The 26,147-nt window shown below is 38.4% G+C and overlaps 1 protein-coding gene across 1 annotated transcript in view; it reads left to right on the top strand.

Annotated features, from left to right (window-relative positions):
• The window catches only part of hmga2 (high mobility group AT-hook 2), a 29,317-nt gene extending 4,523 nt beyond the window's left edge, over nt 1-24,794 (top strand). Inside the window, exons 4-5 of the mRNA XM_077543242.1 lie at nt 17,433-17,465; nt 19,715-24,794. Of these exons, the coding sequence (XP_077399368.1) occupies nt 17,433-17,465; nt 19,715-19,783 (102 nt within the window). The 3' untranslated portion in view covers nt 19,784-24,794. The remainder of the gene's footprint in view (nt 1-17,432; nt 17,466-19,714) is intronic.
• Nucleotides 24,795-26,147: the final 1,353 nt, after the last annotated feature.

The following is a 26,147-nucleotide window of genomic DNA, read 5'->3' as shown; positions in this document are numbered from 1 at the left end:
GTGCGATCAGGATTTCGGGAGCAAGTCAGGCGCCTGATAGATGCCATGACGAAGACAAATGTGTTGATGCGCCTCCATTTGAATCTTTGTCCGACTGCAGTAGTGCTGTCACTATCGAATATTTTTTTGAATCGATGAATCGACTAATCATACTCATTTAATTTAGCATTAAAGTGTATTGCGAAAACATTTTCCCCCTTTTTATTATCACTGTTTATTAACCAGTGATTAGTGTTTATTTCGTACTTGTATGTATTTGCATAGTGATTAAAAAAGGGGGATTGATGTTGTTCATGATGACTGAACAATTACTGTTAATATGATGCAATCATAGGATTTAGACATTTTTGAATAAAAAAATGGCTCCAAACGATTACTCAACTATTAACTCATTTGCTCCCAAAAATGTCTTAAAACGTTCTATTTTAAAAAGTGCCATGGTCCCAAAAACGTCTATATGCGTTTTTTATGTTTTTTTTTAATGCTATAGGATACAGAAGGCTTTGATGCAGCCTCTAACCTGAAGAGATTGTTTAAAGGAATGGTAGTTAAAACAAAAAACTAAAAAACGGCCAGCAGGTGGCAGCAGAGTATAAGAGATCAGCCAGGGCCATGTTGCAAAAAGTTTTCAACAGGTTTGTGAATAATGATGAAACTTAGCTATATTCTAATGCTAATTGCTGCAGAACTTTTTTTCCTGATGAAAGAAGATACTTTAATAGTTCTTTTGGTTCCATGTTTTTATAGCAATAGAACACAATATTCTGTGGGCCTTGCAAAATCAGTCAAAATCCAGTAAAACAGCCGGGAGCGAAGGGGGTTGCTTTAGTGAAGAAGCGCCGGGAGTAAAAGAGTTAAAATAGTTGTCGATTAATTTGATAATCGATTACTTGTCGATTAACCGATTAATTTTGACAGCTCTAAAATGCAGCATATATATTTTTCTGGGTTTGAGTCAGGCATGAAGCAATTCAGAGAGAATGGTTGAAGAATTTCCCCTTTGTGGAAAACTTTGCTTAATGTTCATTCAGCGATGCTGTCTGCATGAATTGCCAAGAATTATTACTCATTTGATAAAAGGGCAAAATATTGAAGGCATTCAAATCCAATGTCTTGCTTCAATGAAATGCGAGAGTGATATGCTTGTGATGTGCTTGCCCGGTCTTGTCTGCAGTTCTTGGAAAATCTTTTACTATTTTCAACCAAGATGGATCACGTCAGCGCTGGGATTTTTGTGTGTGTTGTTTAGTGTAGCAGCCACAATGCATTTGATTATGTTAAATCTGTATACTGTAAATGGTGGAAAGTACAAAGTAAATTGCTTCTTTGAATAATTCTTACCAAGCGTAATTATAGACCGATGCCTAATAATTGGGCTGGCACTTAATCTTTAAATCTTTTAGGTGTATTGAGTCGAGTGGTAAAGGAGATTTGGATTGTTTTTTTGACTCTTGGACCATATTTCAACTTCCTTTTCCGCTGCCTCTCTTTATTGCCTCTTTGTGCAGGTGCTCGATTGCACAAGGAAGCTTCTGCTTCCTCTGTTGATGTCAAAGCTGATGGAGGGCAATGTGCCCTCAAAAAGATCCCTTTTTCCCCAAATCGCTCCATTGTACACTAAAAAACAGTTGGCTCAAAAGAAACCCAATTATGGATGAAAAATGACCGATCCACTTCAATTTGACCCAACTTTTTGGGTTGTTATAAACAAAATGACCCAATTTTTTTACCCAAGTAAAGGATTTGGCCACACTCTAAAAACAGTGTCACTATGGGTCAAAAATTGACTGATCCTCTACTTGGGTCTATTTGACCCAACTTTGAGTCAAGAAATGGGTCTTTCAGCGTAAAAAAAATAAAATTAATATTGGTTGGTCATTTTGTATAAAACAACCCAGAAAACTAGACATAAAGTGGATTGGTCCATTTGTGATCCATAATTGGGTTACTTTTGACACAACAGTTTTTAGAGTGCAATATTATAAGACAATAATATAGTGCAATAATATATATATATATTATAATATATATAATATAATAATATAAGACACATTTCTTGACTCCAAGTTGTAGGGGGTGTTAGAAAAAATCGATTCGGCAATATATCGCGATATTACAGCGCGCAATTCTTGAATCGATTCGATATGCGGCCGAATCGATTTTTAAACATCACATTTTTATGGGACTATTCAACAAAACATGTTACTTAGGGTTAGGATTGACACATTAGGCATGGAATAATTTTATATTAATGGAACATTAAGCCTTAATATTTTATGAAACAGACTGCAACCTGTTTGTTAAATCCAGTGGCTCAGTTATAAGCCTGAATTTTCAGATAAATAAATGCATTTTCATACAAATCTTACAGTGTACAAGTTTACTGATTAGTATTTTCTAAATTTGAGTAAAAAATAAAAATAATCAATTTATAGATTCGTATCGGGATTAATCGGTATGGAATCGAATCGTGACCTATGAATCGTGATACAAATCGAATCGCCAGGTACTAGGCAATTCACACCCCTACAAAGTTGGGTCAAATTGACTTGGATTGGTCCATTTTTGACCCAACTGTTTTTAGAGCGTAGACTTACACACACACACTTGGTGCCTGATTTTCCGGGTCAAAGCATCAGCGAAGGTGGAGGAGAGGTTCTGCGTTTGAAATTTTTCGAGGAATTTAGTCCTTACTATTACGTCGGGTAGATTGGCTACTTTCATTATGCTAAACGTGAACATTAACTCTTTGACTGCCAGACGTTTTCAGACGGGATGCCGTGGGTGCCAGCCGATTTAAGCATTTTGACTGATCTTTTGACTGATCTTTCAAGGTCCACAGAAAATGATGTGTTTGGCCTATGGAAGCACACATACTACCAAATGAAACATTGGACTCTCATCTTTCACCAGAAAAAAAACTTTGTTTCTACCTTATTCTGTTTTTGAGTAATCAACAATAGAAAATGGTTAGTTTCACCTCTGTTTTGAAACAAACGTCTTTTAACGTCTTTGGCACTCCTCCATAGGATTTTACTAAACGTTATTTAACGTTTTTGGCAGTCAAAGAGTTAGAGGATGATCGAACCTTGACTCATGCTTGGACACGGGAAATGAGTCAGACGTTTTCTTCCGAGGACCATGACCCGCAGCCTAATGTTTTGTGAGCCTTGAATCGAATCATGCCAAGTAGGAAATGCACCGTATGTATTTGTAAGGTTTCTCTTCATCACTCGTCTGACTTTTGTGGCCAGCTTTCCTTTCCACCAGTTGGGCCAGTTCCTCTCCGCATCCCGCTTCCTTCCACACACAGCTGCTTCTTTGTGCTCGATTCTCCGCAGTCACATCTGAAGTTACTCACACCCAGGACACGCTCGTACTCGCGCTCGTACCCATCTCCTCTTTTTCTGTGACCGCGCAAACTCTCAATGGGGGCTACTGTGAGACTAATACGCCCCACATGCAACCCTGCGGAAACGAGCGGCTGAATGGGAGAGGAAGCGCAAGTGCTTTGGCGCGAGCGCGTGTAGAGGGGGGGGGGGGGGGGGGAGTTGATGGAGTGTGAAGCGCGGAGGGTGAAAACTTCCTAACTGCGCGGATTTGCTGCTCTTGGCTTCGGGTCAGACACCGGTGGGCAAGTGCCAAGCGTTTGGAGAAGCGAGGTGATGAGCGGCACTTCCTGGCGTTTGGCCAGCGGCTTTGGAGAGCCCTTAGCGACAATCAGTGTGCGGAAAGCAGCGCTTGTGTTAGAAATGTCGTATTGTGATCAAACAGCTGTTTGAGAAAATTCTGTGGTTTCTTGACAGGATATCTGCCGTGTCTGGAGTGAGTCAGGACCGTGGCGCATCGAAGTCTGACTATTTTAAGCATTCATTTGGCCACCGTATGAGTCATGCTCAGTTTTGGAATAAATTCCCATGTTGAAAATGCGGTGTGACTAATGTAATGTCTTACATAGCTGATTGATAAGTCAGCGAGGAAAAGCTTCATCTTACATGTAACCCTGAACAAGGGCTATGCAAAATGGATGGATATTATTGGATGGGCAGCGTACACAGCAAATCAGTCAGTGTTGTCAGAGTAAGTTTCCTTGAGGGTTGGGGTGGAAGTTGTGTGTAACCTGACTAGCACGACCTTAACTCTTTTACTGCCAAAGACGTTAAATGACGTTCTGCAAAAACCTACGGAGGAGCGCCAAAGACGTTAAAAGACGTCCATCCATTTTTTTTTAAACGGGTGGAGTAAAGCCTTGCCCAGCTGTGGTGAAAGTTTCAAGCAGGTCTAGTGAGCCTAATGACTATTTTTGGCCCCTAGAGGGCAGCGATGACTCTCTTTTTACAAGATTGGGTAGGCGTCAGTAGAAGACGTGAGGCGGAGCTAGAGGGCACAATGGCTGGGGAAGGGAAGAGAACATGGCGACCGGTTTGCAAGCAGCTGACGCTCGAGGATTTTTTTTCAAAGACGAAAAGCATCGACCAACGCTAAAGAGCACATTGATGACGACGATGATCATCATCGATGATGATGATGGTGACTCCGAGGTTGACGCTGAAGTTGCAAGCGTTGAAAGATGAGAGTTCAATCTTTCATTTGGTAGTATGTGTGTTTCCATAGTCCAAACACAACATTTTCTGTGGACCTTGAAAGATCAGTCAAAATGCTTAAATCGGCTGGCACTGGCGACATCCCGTTTCTGAAAACGTCTGGCAGTCAAAGAGTTAAGTGTTAAATTGACCACACCCTCATTTCCGGTGGAGACTTTCCATTTTTTTCGACATTTCAACAACGATACATCCAGTTGCTGTTGTTGGGGCGGCGTGGATCGATCAGTGGTGTAGTGGTCGTCTTGCAACCCTGAGAGTGTGGGTTTGATCCCAGGCCAGTGTGTCAAAGTATCCTTGAGCAAGATACGTGAACCCCCAGTTTCTACTTTTTTTTTTGAGAGAGAGAGAGCTCAGTATTGTTCAGTCATCATTGATCTCTCTCTCTCCTTTTCCCCTCTTTTTCTTTTATTTTTGTTTTGTTTAGTTTAACACTCTCAGTGTTAATCTAACACTGGCGATTTTGCTGTGTATAGTGCAGCGGCATCCTGTGGTCAGGCTGGAGGGTAAACATTTTCTTTGACTGATAACGGCAACATTAAGGGGGGGGGTCTCCTTGAACACGTTTAGGTGACGCATTGAGGTGACATAATCACATTTAATGACGCCACAAGTCATTTCTCAAGATGTATTAAAAGCAAGGCGGCAAACCTACAAGGGGGATCCCGGTGGGTAACAAAAGGCTTTTCAATGACAGGAAGTGAGTGTGTGGTAATAAAATCATTCACCTGAAGTGTCTCTCTTCTTTCTCTCTCGGACTTTTTCATCAATTGGTTGCTAGAACCTGCACTCTAAAAACAGTTGGGTCAAATGTAACCCAATCTGGATCAAAATGGGACCAACCCGGATCATTTTGTACAAAGCAACCCAGAATTTTGGGTCAAATTGACTCAACTAGAGTGTAGACTCTAAAAAAAAATTGGGGTTAAAAATAACCTAATATGAGTCGAAAAGTGACTGACCCAACCTTTTGGGTTTTTCACTTAACACAATTTTTTTTTTCATCAAAACGGGATTGACCCAACTTTCTGGATCATTTTGAACAAAGCAACCCAGAATGTTGGGTCAAATTTAACCCAACTTTCTGGATCATTTTGAACAAAGCAACCCAGAATGTTGGGTCAAATTGAACCAACTAGAGTGCAGATTCGAAAAAACAGTTGGATCAAAAAAATAATCCAATATGATGAATAAATGACTGACTCAACGTTTTGGGTTTTTCATTTAGCACAATTTTTTCATCAAAACGGGATCGACCCGCTACTTGGGGACCCAACTTTCTGTATCATTTTGTAAACCCAGAATGTTGGGTCAAATTGACTGAAGTAGAGTGTAGACTCTAAAAACAGTTGGGTAAAAAAATAACCCAATATGGGTCGAAAAGTGACTGACTCAACTTTTTGGGTTTTTCACTTAACACAATTTTTTTTGTCATCAAAACGGGATTGACCCAACTTTCAGGATCATTTTATACAAAGCAACCCAGAATGTTGGGTCAAATTTAACCCAACTTTCTGGATCATTTTGAACAAAGCAACCCAGAATGTTGGGTCAAATTAACCCAACTAGAGTGCAGATTCTAAAAACAGTTGGATCAAAAAAAATAATCCAATATGATGAATAAGTGACTGACTCAACGTTTTGGGTTTTTCATTTAGCACAATTTTTTCATCAAAACGGGATCGACCCGCTACTTGGGGACCCAACTTTCTGTATCATTTTGTACAAGGCAACCCAGAATGTTGGGTCAAATTGACTGAAGTAGAGTGTAAGACTCTAAAAACAGTTGGGTAAAAAAATAACCCAATATGGGTCGAAAAGTGACTGACTCAACTTTTTGGGTTTTTCACTTAACACAATTTTTTTTGTCATCAAAACGGGATTGACCCAACTTTCTGGATCATTTTATACAAAGCAACCCAGAATGTTGGGTCAAATTTAACCCAACTTTCTGGATCATTTTGAACAAAGCAAACCAGAATGTTGGGTCAAATTGACCCAACTAGAGTGCAGATTCTAAAAACAGTTGGATCAAAAAAATAATCCAATATGATGAATAAGTGACTGACTCAACGTTTTGGGTTTTTCATTTAGCACAATTTTTTCATCAAAACGGGATCGACCCGCTACTCGGGACCCAACTTTCTGTATCATTTTGTACAAAGCAACCCAGAATGTTGGGTCAAATTGACTGAAGTAGAGTGTAGACTCTAAAAACAGTTGGGTAAAAAAATAACCCAATATGGGTCGAAAAGTGACTGACTCAACTTTTTGGGTTTTTCACTTAACACAATTTTTTTTGTCATCAAAAACGAGATTGACCCAACTTTCTGGATCATTTTATACAAAGCAACCCAGAATGTTGGGTCAAATTTAACCCAACTTTCTGGATCATTTTGAACAAAGCAACCCAGAATGTTGGGTCAAATTAACCCAACTAGAGTGCAGATTCTAAAAACAGTTGGATCAAAAAAAATAATCCAATATGATGAATAAGTGACTGACTCAACGTTTTGGGTTTTTCATTTAGCACAATTTTTTCATCAAAACGGGATCGACCCGCTACTTGGGGACCCAACTTTCTGTATCATTTTGTACAAGGCAACCCAGAATGTTGGGTCAAATTGACTGAAGTAGAGTGTAAGACTCTAAAAACAGTTGGGTAAAAAAATAACCCAATATGGGTCGAAAAGTGACTGACTCAACTTTTTGGGTTTTTCACTTAACACAATTTTTTTTGTCATCAAAACGGGATTGACCCAACTTTCTGGATCATTTTATACAAAGCAACCCAGAATGTTGGGTCAAATTTAACCCAACTTTCTGGATCATTTTGAACAAAGCAAACCAGAATGTTGGGTCAAATTGACCCAACTAGAGTGCAGATTCTAAAAACAGTTGGATCAAAAAAATAATCCAATATGATGAATAAGTGACTGACTCAACGTTTTGGGTTTTTCATTTAGCACAATTTTTTCATCAAAACGGGATCGACCCGCTACTCGGGACCCAACTTTCTGTATCATTTTGTACAAAGCAACCCAGAATGTTGGGTCAAATTGACTGAAGTAGAGTGTAGACTCTAAAAACAGTTGGGTAAAAAAATAACCCAATATGGGTCGAAAAGTGACTGACTCAACTTTTTGGGTTTTTCACTTAACACAATTTTTTTTGTCATCAAAAACGGGATTGACCCAACTTTCTGGATCATTTTATACAAAGCAACCCAGAATGTTGGGTCAAATTTAACCCAACTTTCTGGATCATTTTGAACAAAGCAACCCAGAATGTTGGGTCAAATTTAACCCAACTTTCTGGATCATTTTGAACAAAGCAACCCAGAATGTTGGGTCAAATTGACTGAAGTAGAGTGTAGACTCTAAAAACATTTGGGTAAAAAAATAACCCAATATGGGTCGAAAAGTGACTGACTCAACTTTTTGGGTTTTTCACTTAACACATTTTTTTTGTCATCAAAACGGGATTGACCCAACTTTCTGGATCATTTTGAACAAAGCAAACCAGAATGTTGTGTCAAATTGACCCAACTAGAGTGCAGATTCTAAAAACAGTTGGATCAAAAAAAAAAATCCAAAATGATGAATAAGTGACTGACTCAACGTTTTGGGTTTTTCATTTAGCACAATTTTTTCATCAAAACGGGATCGACCCGCTACTTGGGGACCCAACTTTCTGTATCATTTTGTACAAAGCAACCCAGAATGTTGGGCCAAATTGACTGAAGTAGAGTGTAGACTCTAAAAACAGTTGGGTAAAAAAATAACCCAATATGGGTCGAAAAGTGACTGACTCAACTTTTTGGGTTTTGGGGAATACGCGTTACAACGCTAACATCGGCAACAGAGCTAGTAGAGGCTTGTTTCCTGCGAACAGTCTATGGTGGATCCGCTTTAACTCAAGTTTCTATCCAACTATAGTGGTTGGAAACGTTTTTTGGATTGTGGTGCACCGATACAAAATCTTGGACAGGTGATGTAATGATGTAAATGTAATGTCTTTTTTTATTTGTGTATTTTTTATTACAGCAGGCTAGCACAGGAGTTGCTTGTCCATGCAGACTTGAAATGTTTCTCTCCACGTCAACATGTGTGTTAGTGGGCCGGTCCCGGGCTGCACAGTGTGTCAATTCTTAGGAAGATTTGACTTTTAAATGAGACGTAACCGGTGAAGTGAAGGGCCAAAGCAAGGTGCTGTCTTTGCAAATGTATATATCGAGGGACGCTATTTATCACTATTTGCAGAGCTAGTCTTTGCACAGAAATGACTTAAGGGAGACTTCTTGTTCATTCAGTCACAGCGTGCGGTGTGTGTTTTTATGAATGGTGGCAATATGTTACTTTAGTACAATTAGTTCAGTACAGGCAATGTGCTTACCGCTACGCCCCAAAACTGCCAAAACAATCTAGCTCCATTATAAAAAAAAATGCTGCTGTTTTGGTTATCAACAGAGATCAAAATGTACTAATTTAGCTCACTGATTGTATCTGGAGAAAAAAAAAAATTTTTAGTTGATGTTTGACCTTTTACTTTATGTTCTGGCTTTACACTCTCTTCAGCCCATGAATCTTAAGTACATTTTAGATGGGTGCTACTAGACCACACTAGTTCCCTCGGGGTTTCTGTAAGGGCGAGAAAAAGAGCCCCCCAGAGATCACACACACTGAAAAGAGTTTGTGAGTGGGTTGGGCGAAAGGGGTGTCGGCGGTTAGAGACCTTGCCTCCATTCCCTACATCCCCCCCCCCACCCCACCTTCCTCCATTTTTTGACTGCAGAGGAGCTGAATTCCAGCCACTAGAGACCTTTGTCCCGGTATTAGGAGGTCTCCGAGGACATTAGTGGATTTCCACAGGTCACCCAGCTCTTTTTCCTTCTGCTGACTGTGGACGAATTGAATCATTTCGCACCAAAACAGCTACGCTATATGCTAATAGTGGGATGAGGAAAGTTGGGCAACTGCAAACCTGGCAAACACTTCAAACTCTCTGGAATTCCCCCTGGAATTTTTGGGCCGTCATCCACGCAGTATCACACAAACCAATTTGTAACCACTCCTCAATATTTAGATTAGCTCAAAATGTTCCTTGTTGTAATGATCCTTGTTTAACACAATCTACAAATAAACATTAAGTCATGCGAATGCGGAGGGAGGGCACTTAGCTCACCGACTGTTTGTTTTACACAGGAAGCTCCACAGCTGTCCCGGGGTGTCCTGCATGCCCCCCCCCCCCCCCCCCCCCGCCCCCAACCCCTCCTCACAATACCGCTTCTTTTGTTAAAATTCCTTAAAATAGATACAGACTTTCTTGCCATTAGCGTACTTGCGCCGGGCGCTATTACGAGGCAGGAAGTGAGCCGTTTCAGCAAGACAGGTTAATTCATAACACGTGCAACTCGGGTAGAACAAGCGAGAGTGTAAAAAAAAATCCCGTAAAGCCACATTCTCAAATTGCAGTACAGCGCAGTTCAGTTTTATTTAACTTTTCAGTACAATCATTTTGTACCTTAAGAAATGTTTGATATCGTACTTTTTATTTAAGTACAATTTTTCATTTTTATGTGAAAAACATTTTAATTACCGGTATATATTTTCTAGAACTGTGCTATATTTAAGCACAGTGTTAACCCTGGAGAACCCCCAAAAAAAGGTCTTTGTTATTTGAGTAGCAGCATTTATAGGGGCCAAATTTGACCCCATGGGTTCTCCAGGGTTTAATGTTAAAACTTCAATAATATTTAGGCCTAGGTGGTACTTGAAGAGCTAAGTTCATTTTTTTAAAGTGGTACTTGGTGTTAAAAAAAAATAAAAAATCAAGAACCACTGTTGTAAACAAACAAACAAAAAAGAGAAAAATTGGTTGCATTGCCTTTTACCTCCTACACCCCCCCCCCCTTTTTACCCAGATACTCTGGGAACAGATTTCACTTCAAACAGCAGAGGCTCCTAAATGGAGCCAGTCCAATTTGTCTGTGCCTTTCTTTCCTTCAACAGCACCCCTCCACCCCCCCGCCCAAAAAAAAACCTTCCAAACAAAAGGCTGCTTGTCTGCGAGGAATTTTCCACATTCCTTACAACGACAGACAGTTTTTTGCTCGACAAAGGGCCCTTCGGCAAATTCCCCCTAATCGCCGGACCCTGATAGGTGCAATTCATAACTCTGGTGGGGGCACTGGCTGTCGGGACAGTGGGTGGCGTCAACGGGTCAGCAGCATGTTCAACCGTTGTGGGAGAGAGGCGACTTCACAAATGGATAGCGTTTCCAGCAATGTTCACAAAACATACGTTGTGTTCAATGGGTGATTGGTCCATTTGGCGTCACGTTACCTTGGCGTGTTCGCGTGACCGTGGTAAATCCGGCAAATGTCTGTTTGAACTGCAGCTGTGTGCTTACCTGTGTCGCCACGACTACCTTAGCTTTACATTGCCAATGTTTACTAAAATGTTTGGTCAACGAGGAAGCTGCTGATAGCGTATCTCTTTCGCTTGCATGTGGAGGATGGTTTAGATATGGTTGAAAAAACTCCTTTTTCAAGTTGGATTTTAAAAAACGTTTCCCCACCTGAGAAATAACAAATTCGCTATTCATAGCCCTGACTCCCACGTCACTCACCAGCTACACAACAGACATAGTGCGGAATGTGACTATGGTGACCCCAAGTGGACAACGATATAAATGCGCCTGACACGCACATTTTGTTGTTAAATACAAAATCACTTTTATCGGATTAATCAATTCATCCATGGGCTAATCGGAAAGATAATACTTTTATTCTATTAGACAAAGCTATGGCCTGACTAATTGACGCTCCTTGCAGTTCAACATAGATAAAACATTCACGAGAAATCCTTTTGCTTGAGTTCAAATTGTTCATCGGGAAGTTTTTCAGCAAATTAATGTATAAATTAAATAAATTTCCGCACCCCACAAAAAAACTATTGCCACATGCATCGAATTGTTTTTCTTCGTTTAATTGTCGCAATTTTATCCGTTGTATCTCCGGGCAGACGGTGTTTATTCCTAAGTGTTCCACAAACCCGCCACAGAAGTCAAATGTTCACCTCGGCAAAGTGCTTTATTAGGCACAGTTGTTAAACTTTAACTATTTAAATGTCAAGCATTCCAGATTTTAACAGCCTCCTCCACTACATAGCGGCCCGTCTGATGCATATCCCATTACAGCCGTTTCAGCCATGCAGCCGTGTGTGTTTGTGGAGGTTGAACCTCGCTGCTCCAATTATCCACCGGGCTTCAAAGGAGGTGCAAAGGTTAGCGGGCTCAGTAACGGTTAACTAGAGCAAACAGCAGCTCCTATCTTAAGGGAGAATGAAAAACCTCTGCAAAGACCTTCGGCGCGGGAATGAGGCTAAAAGGCCGCGGGGTCTGCATGTTGTTTATATGCAATGCATAGTTAGATTTTGTCTCATCATTTTAGTATTGTTAAAAGACAGAAATGTGGAAGTAGTAAGCGTGGAACAAAACCCGGTTTGAACTAGAAAATCGTTTTTTTTTATATATGTATATATATATTTTATACTATGTAATATGTAATCGTCCTTTATGGGAGACATATATCTTTGAAGGAATTGACACATTTATAATACTGGCAAGTTCATTCAAAGTTACTTGGGATGTTTGATATCACTTTTTTAAATTGTTTATTTTAAATAATTGGGAGTAGGAGTGTCAACATTAGCGTGTTAATTTTGAGTTAATTTAAAGTTCCTTAAATGCCACAAATTTCTTTTATGCGCGATTTATGACCGCCCCTTACTTGGAAAGCCTGTACTGGGGGAATTCCAGTTGCAACGCAAGCAGACACGACCCAAAATTGAGCAGTAATAAATTTAATAACAATGCATATATTTGTGGAGACTGGGGTCAAGTTGTATTTTACAATTTTAAAAATGTGCAGAATTTGACAGGTTACTTCATTTTTTAAAATTTATTAGATAGCTCTTATTATGAAAAGAAAAATGCACTGAGCTGTCACCAACATCTTACAAAAGCAATTATGGCAGAAAAATTACCTCAACACAAATCTTTTTTTTTATAGTACAGTACATCTTTTTAATTTTAACTCAATTGTATGAATTATTATGACATGACTGTATCAATGACGAAAAGATGCAACCATATTTCTATTAGTTTAACATTTTTCCCACTTTTATGTTAACAAGAGTATGAAAACAGAAACAAATTATTTAGTGTGGATTTAGAACATAAAAATGTGCGATTAATCGTGAGTTAACTATTGAAGTCATGCAATTAACTCATTTACTGCCATAAATGTATTTTAAAAAATAGATTATTAAAAATGAGGGTCAAGAGGCGATTATTTTTTTTTATTGTACTTCTATTGTATTGTACTTCACTAGTTAACTCACGATTAATCACAAATTCTATATGTTCTAAATGTACAATAAAAAAATTCTAGGTTTTCATACTCTTGTTAACAAAAGTGGAAAAAAATGTTTAACTATTTTTTTTTTTATTAATTGACGTTTATAACCTCGATTATTTTTTTTTATTGTAATTAATCACATGACTTCACTAGTTAACTCACGATTAATCACAAATTCTATACGTTCTAAATGTACAATAAAAAAATTCTAGGTTTTCATGCTCTTGTTAACAAAAGTGGAAAAAAATGTTTAACTATTTTTTTTTACTAATTGACTAATTGACGTTTATAACCTTCAACAGCAGTGAACAAATTTAAAAAAGAAAGAAAGAAATTATTATTTAAAATTAAAATATTTAAAATTTAAAAAGAAAGAAAGAAAGAAATTATTATTTAAAATTCGGGGCATCAGGCGAGTTTTTAATCGTAATTAATCGCATGACTTCACTAGTGAACTTGTGATTAATCACAAATTTTATGTACAAAACAAAATGTACAATAAAAAAAAATCTAGATTTTCAACAAAAGTGGAAAAAAATGTTAAACTTTTTAATATTTTTTTTTTTATATTTTTGTACATTTTTTAATTTTTAATAATTTTTAATAATTGGGAGACTAGATTTAGGGATCAAATCCATGTTTCCGCAATTGGTGCTCTGTGTTTTGTTCATTCTGATCTAGTCAAGCCATTTTCTGACAAACATTCTTGTATCTTACTGGTATAAAGCGATCACACCATTTGTGTGTGTGTGCGTGTGTGTGTGTGTGTGTGTGTGTGTGTACATTTCTTAATGAGTCAAGTAGAGGCTAAAACATTTGGACACAAAGGAGAAGATGGTGAGCAAGCTGACTGGCCTTGAGTCTCTTATGAATGGCGGCCTGTGCAGTGTACTTTCTGGGGAGGCTTTTCCCTTTGATCGGATGGGACTTCTGGGTGGGTGAGAAGCCCAGGAGGAGAGCTCGCATTCTTCGAGCAGCAGACGGGGATTGTGTTTCAGCCGAGAAAGGGGTCCCAACCGCACTCCCCTTTTGAGTCATTCTCACCCGACATTCCTTTGAATGGGCTGCCCTCGTGCTACGCCTCAAGCTGTCTCCCGAATCGCTTGTACGACTGAGCAGCTGCTGGGGCCTGCGAGTGATTCATAGTGTCAGAGCTGGGCAACATCAAAAAGCTGCCGCAGCAAGTGAAAGACAATGCGGTGATTTCTCTTTTTTTTGGGGGGGGGCAAAAGGAGCAAAGGGTCTTAGCTGGGGCTCTGGGAGAGAGAGCAGTCTGTGCCAAAAGGGTGTAGATTTATTTATTTTTTTAGCAGAAATAGAAATAGAATAATCTCCACTGTTACTTTTATACGACTTTCAACAAAACAACCACAGAGAATCCTTGCGTCTATATTATTTTTTATATTATTGCGTAACCGTGCCCAGAAGGATCATGCGAGTAACTGCGTGTGGCAACCTGTGAAGGGACAAGCAGAACGTCACAATTATGTCGTCCATTCTTCGTCTTAATTCATAGACTCCCAGCCATTTTCACTGAAGCAATCTCCTTCGCTCCTGGCTGTTTTACTGGATTTTGACTGATTTCGCAAGGCCCACAGAATATTGTGTTCTATTGCTATAAAAAAAATTTAACCTACCAAAAGATTAGAGTCTCTTCTTTCATTAGGAAAAAAAAGTATATTTCTGTCTGTTTCCGTTTTGCGGCAATTAGCATTAGAATATAGATAAATTATTCGCAAATCTGCTTAGAACTGTAAGGTGAATCAGCTTGTTTTCAACATGGCCCTGGTTGATCTCTTCTACTCTGCTGTTAACTACTATTTCTTCAACCATTTTGTACAGTTGAGAGGCTGCATCAAAGGCTTCTGTATGCTCTAGCATAAAGAAACACACACACACATTAAAAAACATAGAAATACGTTTTTGGGACAGTTAAAACATTTAAAATAGAAGATATTTATACGTTTCTGGGAGCAAATGAGTTAATGTGGGTAAGATTTTATGTGATTTAAAGGCATATTTAAAAAAATAAAATAAAAGAACGATTAATGATGTGATATATATATATCTTCTCGTTGCACTCACTTTTATCTGTGCTGAATTATTTTTAAGCATTGTGGAAGCATAAGACCATTAAACAGTAGGTGATAAGACTCCCAACTTGGAACCGCTGTGTTTTTACACCTTGCTTGTGTTACACATCCGGTGTTGGCATCAACTGCGTTAGCTGTGTTTTAGCCTCTTGGCATTCCAGCTGGTCCAAAACACACCAGCTGCTAAAAGTGATCTTGATGTCGGGGGGGCTCAGTAGCCTGCAGCTGGCCTGGATTACAAGCACAGGATACTCTCCATGTTCTCTTTACATTCTCAGAGCGGCCGGGCTGCTCAGCTGTTCGCTTGCTCTAATGCTACTTCCTGTGAAGATTTTTGGACGGCTTAGGACATCCCTTACATGACATCGGTGTATATGCAATCCCTCAAAATCTGATAGAAAAGCTGAATGAAAACTAGAGCAATAGAGCATTCACTGTCATGAAAATCATGTGTATAGTAAAAACTGTGTTCATCTGTCTATACTGTATTACTTCCCAGGAATGTTCCATTCATACACTATATGTAGCGCTTACCGCTGTCAAGCCGAATAAGACATTCATCCAGACTCAATTTGCCTCTCAATGGTCTCAATGTCAATGGAGTGTGGAGGGCAGCTGCATTCTATATCGTGTATGTCATCCACCAACATTCCCTTGGAGCTTGTAATGCCCTTGTGGTGGGTAGCTGCTTCTTTTGGCTCTTTGCCTTAAGCCATAAAACTCAGGCTCGCCTTGGGATACACCCTGTAAAATTGTTAGCCTTTTATTATCGGTCAGTTTATATTTCTTTTGGTTGACTGGTTGATACAGCGGGAGTGGATATAAATCGGCTGTAACCACTGTTAAATGACAAGTTTTTTTGTTGATCGCGACCCTTAAGCTATTACTTTGTTGAATCACGCTACAATGCTACATGCTTTGTTGAATCACGCTACAATGCTACATGCTTTGTCGAATCACGCTACAATGCTACATGCTTTGTTGAATCACGCTACAATGCTACATGCATTGTCGAATCACACTACAATGCTACATGCTTTGTTGAATCACGCTAGAATGCTACATGCTTTGTCGAATTATGCTACAATGCTACATGCTTTGTCGAATCACGCTACAATGCTACATGCTTTGTCGAATCATGCTACAATGCTACATGCTTTGTTGAATCATGCTACAATGCAACATACTTTGTTGAATCACGCTACAAAACTAACATGCTTTGCTGAATCATGCTACAATGCTACATGCTTTGTCGAATCACGTTACAATGCTACATGCTTTGTTGAATCACGCTACAATGCTACATACGTTGTCGAATCACGCTACAATGCTACATGCTTTGTTGAATCACGCTACAATGCTACATGCTTTGTCGAATCACGCTACAATGCTACATGCTTTGTTGAATCATGCTACAATGCTACATACTTTGTCGAATCACGCTACAATGCTAACTTGCTTTGTCGAATCATGCTACAATGCTACATGCTTTGTTGAATCACGCTACAATGCTACATGCTTTGTCGAATCACGCTACAATGCTACATGCTTTGTTGAATCACGCTACAATGCTACATGCTTTTTCGAATCACGCTACAATGCTACGTGCTTTGTTGAATCACGCTACAATACTACATGCTTTGTTGAATCACGCTACAATGCTAACATGCTTTGTCGAATCATGCTACAATGCTACATGCTTTGTTGAATCACGCTACAATGCTACATGCTTTGTTGAATCACGCTACAATGCTACATGCTTTGTTGAATCATGCTACAATGCAACATATTTTGTTGAATCACGCTACAAAGCTAACATGCTTTGTTGAATCACGCTACAATGCTACATGCTTTGTTGAATCATGCTACATGCTACAATGTAAACGTCAAAGTTCTTCATCTTCAGCTTTGTAATGATTTTGTGGCAAAATTGATTGCCATTTGGAGCAAATATACCTTAAGGGGGTGAAAAGCAAAAATGAGCTTGACTTGGCCACAAAACATCAGGTCATAAAACGTTTTCCTTGACTGCATGGGGGACTTTGTGTTTGTTTTTGCAAAACGTAGCGGGGTTGGATGTTTTTCTTCGTAAGAAAAGGCTTCCTACTTGCCACCCAGGCACATACTGACTTGATAAAGCTCTCTGCGTTTACTGTATGAGGCAACTAAGGAAGATACTGATAGAGTCCTAATTAGACTAAAAAAAAGGTGCTTCAAAACTACAACTTTCAGTATTCCAGTCTGGTTTTGAGAATTGGAACAGTTTTTATTCTACGTTAAATAGCGGTAACGTGTGTCTTTTCTGCTTTCTTGCAGCCGCAGCAAGTCGTCCAGAAAAAGCCTGCTCAGGTAAGAAATCCTCATTATCATGCATGTGCACTCAGTAACTGTTTTTCAAAACTACAACTTTAAGTATTTAACTCAGTCTGAATGTATTGTATTGATTGGTATATGCAAACTGGTCAACCTTCACTTTGTTCAGAAAGTCAATTCAGGATGACATGCATTTTAGAGGCTGAATGAGTTCTCGGTTTGAAACCCAAATTCACCACACAAGACATTAAAAAAAAATGTCTGCCTGCAAAACAAGCTCTCTTTTTCCTCCACACGTGCAGATGTAACGTATATAATTGTGAGTAATGCCTTGTGTTGGAGTATTAGAGGGCCAATGGAAGTAGAATGGTAGAGTGAGTGAAACACGACACAGGACCCCCCCCCGAACCCCCCATCATGCCCTCACTGTCCAGGAATCTACCGAGCTCCCTGTGTTTGCTGGTACAGGCCACTTTTGCATAACTCACCTCTGATTTGTGGCTCTGTGGGAACAGGGCTTGAAGTCGTTGGGAGGTGCCGTGAGGCCCGGAGAGCTGCAAACCATAAAACTGTCCTTCAGTTCACCCACTTTGATAGGCTGTTTTATCTCAGCCCAAACAACGCCCGGCTAGAGCAAAAACCTCAAAACCATTTCATTGCGGTGTGAAGGGTGGGGTAGCATTGATGCATCTGGAAGCTAGCTTTACTCTTTATCAGTGGTGGGAAGTAATATAGAACAAAAACGTACTGTACAGAAGATTTTTTTTTCATATATATATATATATGTATATTTTTTTGTCCCTATATTTAAAGCATATCGAACTGTGGCTAAAAAGCGAAGCGTGGAGAGTCTCTGTCATAGCCTGTTCATAGCATAGTTACAGTGGGGCATTATGCTTTTATTTTTTTTCAAGCAACGTTTTTGTGGCACGTACAGTAGCTTTGCCTTACCTTACCTTGCAAATAGGGATGCACAATAATGCTGTTTTCAAACAACACCGATAAACCAATAATTTAGGAAGTGCCGATAAATGTTTGCAAAATGAACGTACAAATACAAATATACTTTCAAGTCCTAACGTGTACAAATACATTGAAACATTGTGTAAAGAACCATGACTCAGCATTTTATTGATATCTCTGCTTCAAAGACAACCAGTGACTCATTTTGAGTTTGCCGAAACAAAACAGTCATGTTTTAAAAAATGCAACACAGAAAAGAAAGCCCAATGATGCACCTTCTCTGAACACAAGGTCGCGCGCATTATGACGTCACAAATATGCAATGCCACCATAGGAGAGGGGAGGGGTTGAGGAGTTGGGCACAACTTGAGCCACAATAGATGGACCAATGTGGCATGGATTTCTTTATGATTTAGTTTATCTGTTTGACGTCAAATTGGCCGATAATTATCGGCCACCGATATTATCGTGCATCCCTACTTACGACGTATTTAGCTTAATGCTAACAAACAATGCAAAATAACATAGACAGGATGTAGATGTATTCAACTTGTGGGATTCACTTAGATTTTTTATTTTAAATAGGCTGCTCAGATTTTTTTTTACTTGACAGTAACAAGAGATCAGTTTCCTTTAACAGGTCTTAGGTTCTGAATCAGAATTCACACTTTCACCTTGCATGCCTGCAATATTCTTTGTCGAGTTTGTGCATGGCGGGCCAATATGATTAAAGGTTCTTTTGTGGTGTTGTTGCACCCCCCACCCCCCCAATCCACACTACTTTTCCCTCTCTTATTCTGGTTTGCCCTCATCACACATGGTAGCATTTAGCAGGCCCTTCAAGGCCGCCGTCTGCAAGCGCTAATGAATGGAAGCGGAGCTGCACGTTTCAGAAAACGCTTCGGCCGCTCAATGGCTTTCACTCCCGTGGCCTGGGAAAGGAAGAAGGTTGTAAATTGTGCCAGTTAGCCTCTCCATATAACATGAAGCCATGTGGAAAATGAAATTCATCTCATCCGAGTAGGGAGTGTGTTATTTCCGCTACGGTATGCTCTCGACATAAAAAAAAAAAAAAGGTGCACTTGTATGACACAGGTTGGAGATTGGAAATAAAATTGATTTGGTTGCTTCCTGCTTGAGATGGACGATATGGTCTTAAAATCCCTCCCCGCTAAAAATAATAATCTCTTTTTCTGTTCATAAAAAGAACAATCCAATGGCAAACTAATCTTTTCTAAATGATGCACATTTTCAAACTAATCTGTCGCCTTTACCTCATTTATGTTATGTTATTCTGTAACTGCCATCTTGTTCTTTGGCAGGAAGAAGAAGAGGAGGAAGAGGAGGAGGAGGAGGAAGAAGAGGCTGGGGAGTCCCCGGAGGAAGATTAAGCTTCCATACCATGAAACCTCTACCTCATTCAGCTGTCAGGTCTTTCAAAGGGAAAAGACTACCTTGACCACTTTTTTTTAAAAAATATTTTCCACATGTCATTTTATGTTTTTGTTTTTTTTCGGTCCATGTCCAGTATTTCACTTTGTCATTGGATGCCGGATGCAGAAACCTGCCACTAAGCAGGCAAAAAATGTTTCTCTTCCAATTTCCACAACATGCATACACACCTTTGTCGCAGTTGGCGATGTGGTCGCTCTTATCAGTCTCTGAAACAATTTTTTTGCCTCCGAGAAATGCATTGTACAAATATTAGAGCCACCTACGCCTGACGCAAACTGATGTGTGACCACCAAGGACAGGAAGACACTTCTTCCTCAGGGCAGTTTTTTTTTTTAACCAATCAAGCTTGCTACTGTTATTTGCTCAGGTTTCTAAAAAACAAACACCTTACATTATCGTGAACCACAAAATTCATAAATACTTGACGCCAACTCGGCTGAAATTTGGAATCATAAATATTAAACAGGTTTAATCTTCATTCTTAACCCACTTGGCCCACTCCAGGATAATCGGTCACGATAATCTTTTGAGCTATTGACTGATTAGTAATGAGGGAAAAATGCTAAATTCTGCCTGATTATCATTATGCGTGCAACTTACTAAAAGAAAAATGTACCTATTATGCAGTTCAACAGAAAATGTTATTCAAATGGGATAGAATGTGTGTTATGTATGCTAATTTTAATCCCCAAAGAAAATTATTAATTAATTACATTTTAACCCTGGAGAACCCACGGGGTCAAATTTGGTCCCTATAAATTCTGCTACTCAAATAACAAAGACCTTTTTTTTTTTTTTTACAAATTTAACTTCAAAAGTCCAGAGTGCCAATTCTGACCCCTGCATGGGTCCATCTAGTGGATGAATATTGCCCTTACATGAGCCAGAGTGGTAGTGACAAGATGGCTAAAATGCAACAAATAAAACAAAAAATATATATTTTTCAATGTAGCTGTGTATTTGATTGATTATTTTCTTAAATTCTAAATAGTTTACTGACAGTTTTTGTTATTCAGTTTTTTCGAAATGATATCCCTAAATCCCAAAGGGTCAAATTTCGCCCTAATCCTAAATTAGGGAATAAATTGAAAAAAACATTGAAAAAACATATATTTTGATGTTCAGTGAATTTATAGCAGTCATTTAATGTATAATTCATAATTTTCCAAAGAAGAAAAGGGTTCTTGGGTTCTCCAGGGTTAAAATGTATATTGACGCAGTCGGGCAAAACTCATGTGTCCTAAAGTATTATTTTTGAGTTGTTAAAAATGGTTTCGTTATTAAGCAATTAAACACTTTAGACTGGTTCATAATTTATAAATACACCAGAACCACAAACGGACACACCAGTAGTCTCAATTTGTGAAAAAATATGAAATGACCAAATTTGGGCATAGACTTCAAATTGGGAAGTTGATCATTTACAACCTATCCAACAACTTATTCGTCTAAAATAACGTGGTGTGACTCGATAAATACAATCAAGCACGTCATTCTTAAAATTCTTATATGCCTCACTTTTTTTTTTTTTAAAGCTTTAATTTTGACTTCTGGTCTAATGTATTGCCACAACCTCAGACATGCTTTTTGCTTTAGTTGCCCTGTTCTTGGTGGAATCACAAACCTCCGGTTGGGTCATTTACGCCACAACCAAACTTGCTTGCATCCGACTACTGTATCGTTTATTCATTAATGCCGTGGTTCTTAACCTTGTTGGAGGTACGGAACCCCACCAATTTCTTATGCGCATTCACCAAACTCTTCTTTATTGAAAAATAAAATATGTTTTTTACTGGTGAACCATCACAACAGCTACGAGTTGACGAGTAAGCGCAACAATTTCCTGACCTCTGCCGAACCCTCGAGACCGACTCACCGAAGCGGCGAGGTCCGATCGAACCCAGGTTAAGAACCACTGCGTTAATGGCTTAAGTTGCTTTGCATCCGCTCAACATAGCTTTAAACCTCCGTTGTTCAATGTGGCACTGCAAAGATATATCCTCAGATGGTCCGCCTCGCGAAACAACCTCATAAAAACACAACACGCATTACCTCAGAACACACGCGACCTTGATTTTTAGTCGGCAGCGTAACATCGGGACATCTCATCTCACACTGTGACACGCAAGGGGGAGCCTGGCGTGGAAATCGATCTGCTTGTACGTCGGTGCTTTGTGGTCACTGACGTGCGGCGCCTTCTCAACGGTTTTTCAAAACTACCTCCGACACACTCGAAGCGACGCACGGGGAAGGCGGTGCGCGTTCACGTTTGTGATACTGTATTTTCAAAGCGAGGTCATGCTTGTTGATGTTCTTCTTGTGAAGGAACCGCATTTTGCCTTTTCGACTGTTTTTGTTCCGATCGGGCGCATGGCGGAGCGATCGATGAAGAAGCTCAAGTCAGGTTTGCGGCTGTTACAACTTAAGAGACGATATTTCAACATAATTTGGTGTGGTTTTCTTATGCATTGTTCGAATTTCTAAAAAATATATATATTCTGTTGAATACAATTCTTTTTGTTTTGAACGCATTAAGGGATTTTATAGGGTCGTATTGGATCAATAATTGGTTTGTAATTGCCTATGGATGCCACAAAATGATGTCAAAGCACTACTTTTGTGGAAGTGGGCGCCAAAATATTTTGATATTAGACATGGATCTGTCCTTAGCACAAAAAATGTGAATAACTGAGAATATGCTAAGAAAAAAATCAAAACAAAAAACAAAATCCGCGAATGGATGAATTCTGTTCTGTCTACATTTTTGCTTCCTGACATTTGCTTCTTGAGCGTTCCCTTCTAAGGAAGAAAAAAAAAAGTTAGTGGTCTGTTTTTATATACTTAAAACCCAAAAGCAGCTATTGTTCATTTATTCTCTCTAATTTACTTCAATGTTACTCTATATCTACACATGATGATGCAACATATTTTTCCTACAATTTTTTATTTTTCGACAAACTGGGACAATAGTTAACTTGAATGTGTTTTTGTTTTGTTTTTTTCCGAATGGGTAGGGCTGTTTTTTTTTCTTTTCCTGATTGTACTACCTACAGTATGGACGAACAATACCTCAAAAGTATCTGCTAATAATGGACTAATCACTTCACTACCTCCAGCTTTGGTCATGTCGGTTTACTTTCAGTATGAGCCATGCTGAATGATGTTAACTCATTCACTGCCATTGATGTCTATAAACGTAAAAAAAAAACATTTGAACTATTTCTATTAGTTTAACATTTTTTTCCCATTTTTGTTAACAAAAGCATGAAAACCTAGACATTTTTTTTAATAATCTTTTTTTTGAAAAAAGAAAAAATATATATTAAAAATTATTTTTTAATTTTTTTAATTAATTGTATGACTTCAATAGTTAACTCACGATTAATCACACATTTTCTATCTGTTCTAAATGTACAATAATTTTTTTCCTAGGTTTTCATACTCTTGTTAACAAAAGTGGGAAAAAATGTTAAACTACTAGAAATAGTTCAAATGAATTTTTGACGTCCATAGCCGTCAATGGCAGTGAATGAGTTAATAATCAGCAGTAAATATCAGGACTGCAGAAGCTCCTCATTTGAAAGTGCTTTCTCTAATCTCAGTACATTTCTCACTTTTAAGTGGCTTTCAGATATTGTATATTGTATTCATGGCTATGTTTTCTTGTTTTTAATTAGATGGTATACTTGATTAGGTGTCTCGTGTACGCAATTGTGATTTGTTTTTTTTCTTGTTTTGTCATATAGTTAAACCAGATGTATACGGGATTGGTTTTTACTTGGGGACGTGTTATTGTACCAATTTTCACCCAAGGCCGGAGGTAGATCCTCAGAGGAGCTGCATTGATCTTTTCATTCGATTATTCTCACCACAAATGTGACACTGTCTAAAGCTTGGTGCAGGACAAATGAAACAAATGCCAATGAATTTGAAAACACTAAGGAAGTCACCCCTGATTTATTTACGTGAAGTTGTTTGTACACAGATGACATTAACTCATTCACTGCCATTGACGGCTATAGACGTCAAAAATTCATTTGAACTATTTCTATTAGTTTTTTTTTGTTAACAAGAGTATGGAAACCAAGAATTTTTTTTTATTGCACATATAGAACAGCCATAAAATTTGTGATTAATCTTGAGTTTAAATAATTAAGTAATTAAAGAAAAAATCAAATATTATTAAAAAATTAGGGGCGTCAGACAATTAAATTTTTTAAATTTTTAAATCACAAATTTTACATCTGTTCTAAACATACAATACATTTTTTCTAGGTTTTCATACTCTTGTTAACAAAAGTGGAAAAAAATGTGAAACTAATAGAAATAGTTCAAATGAATTTTTGACGTCTATAGCCGTCAATGGCAGTGAATGAGTTAAAAGGCATTTTTACACAGGAGGCACTTCAGCTTTTCCGCTAACCCAAAAAGTACCAGTGTTTGCAGCGAATGTTTTGTCAAGGCTGCCTTCGTTTGACTGAGATGATTGTTGAAGCCACTGAGGATGAACTTTCAGATCTGGGAGTCTTAAAAAAAAAAAATACTCGTCATAACCTTTATATTCTAGTACAATCAGATACACATTACTACCTCTCTATAGGCCTGTTTTTACCTCAATCTCAAACCTAAATACTGTTTTGACATCCAGGGAGAGCATTGGGTGAACATCTTGAAATGTTTATTTTATACGACTGTTTTTCTATTCACCTCAAGTGAACTTGTAACTTTTATTGTGTAGTAGAAGCACGGAGGCACGTGGTTGGATTTTTCCAAGCTCTGTGTTTTTTTCTTCCACTGCATCTAACGTCTAAGTATCTTAACTTTTTTTTGTTATTGTTTTCCCTATCCACTTCCTGTCTTGGATTACACTACAATTTTTACTCGCTTGCTAAAAGTCTTTATAGATATTCACTGCGTTTTATTCAGCACAATAAATAAAAAAGTATGGCATCCAGAATGTGTGATTTTTTAATGTCATTTTTTGCTTGTGTGATATTATAAATATTTTTTTCTATGTGAAGTCATTGACGTGACTACCAGAGATTTGCAAATGAAGCTTGAGCTGCTTATATACAAGGACAAAATCCCCTGACCTCAACCCTATTGAGAGCCTGAGGATCCTTGAAAGTTGAGAATTGCTGATCTATATAACAAAAAAAAAAGAAAGGAAAAATACATCTTGCATACATACATTATATAGTTTCCAACCCTTTTTCAAAGTCATTGGCAAGAAAATCAAGGCATCTTTTTGGGCAAGACCACAGAAAAGGAAGCAATTTGGGGGGTTTGAGTTCAATTGCTCATTCATCATTCAATTTTTCAAATAATACCATATTGGGATCAAAAGTATTTCCCCCCATTTTGTGAATCCATGAACATTCGGTTGTGGTTTTATTCATATGGAGGACCACAAGATCACCAAAGTACCTGTCAATCACTTTGGATAAAGCGGAGACGAACCACAAGGAAATAACCACAAATGCTCAAAAGGGACTAGTCAATGACCACAATTATTTTTATATTATTTTTTTTTTTTACTAAAGTTCGTTAACTTTTTAGACTTTGTTCTTTGTGGCACGATTCAGTGTTGGTGGGAAAAATTCCATGTTTGGCTCAACTTTTCATTTTATTTGATTTTTTTAAGCAAAAAATTAGCATTCTACATATCATTGCGCTTTTAGCACCCACCCACTTAAACACATGTTTTTATATTCATGTTAGCACACTGGCTTTTAGACTGTTTTATCTGTTAACTGTTTTATTATATCCATTTTTGCCTTTATAAATATTACCTGGCAATGTTGACCCCTTGTCCTAATCTTCAAATGCATTTTTTATTTTTATATGAGTTCTTAAAGCAATGATGGCGTGACTCAACACTGACTCACTGACATAGTGGATTCCTTTCCTCACTGAGTCAGTGCGCCATCACTTCCACTGTAGTCTAGTCATGGAGGAACATTGCCAGTCCTTTTCCTTTTTTTCCAAATACTTGGGTTGAAGTTTGTTTTTCTTCCATCCATCCTCTTTTCTACATGACTTTTCCTGTTCAGGGTGGCAGGGAGCATGACTTTGGGAGGAAGGCGGATAACATCCTGGACTGATCACCAGTCAGTCACAGGGCACAAAGAGACAGACTACAACAACATCAATGACTTGCTTTGTTTACTCTCACTATACACTATAGATGAAACACATTTTGAGCTAGAGTACTAAGATCCTCAACTCAACTTTATTTATAAAGCACTTTAAAACAACCATTACTGCATAGAAAGTGCTGCACATTGAATAAAAATTAGT

Source organism: Vanacampus margaritifer, chromosome 15 (assembly GCF_051991255.1).
Source record: "Vanacampus margaritifer isolate UIUO_Vmar chromosome 15, RoL_Vmar_1.0, whole genome shotgun sequence".
Taxonomy (NCBI): Eukaryota; Metazoa; Chordata; class Actinopteri; order Syngnathiformes; family Syngnathidae; genus Vanacampus; species Vanacampus margaritifer.
Note: the sequence above shows the minus strand (reverse complement) of the source record. Positions and strands in the feature narration are given on the sequence as shown.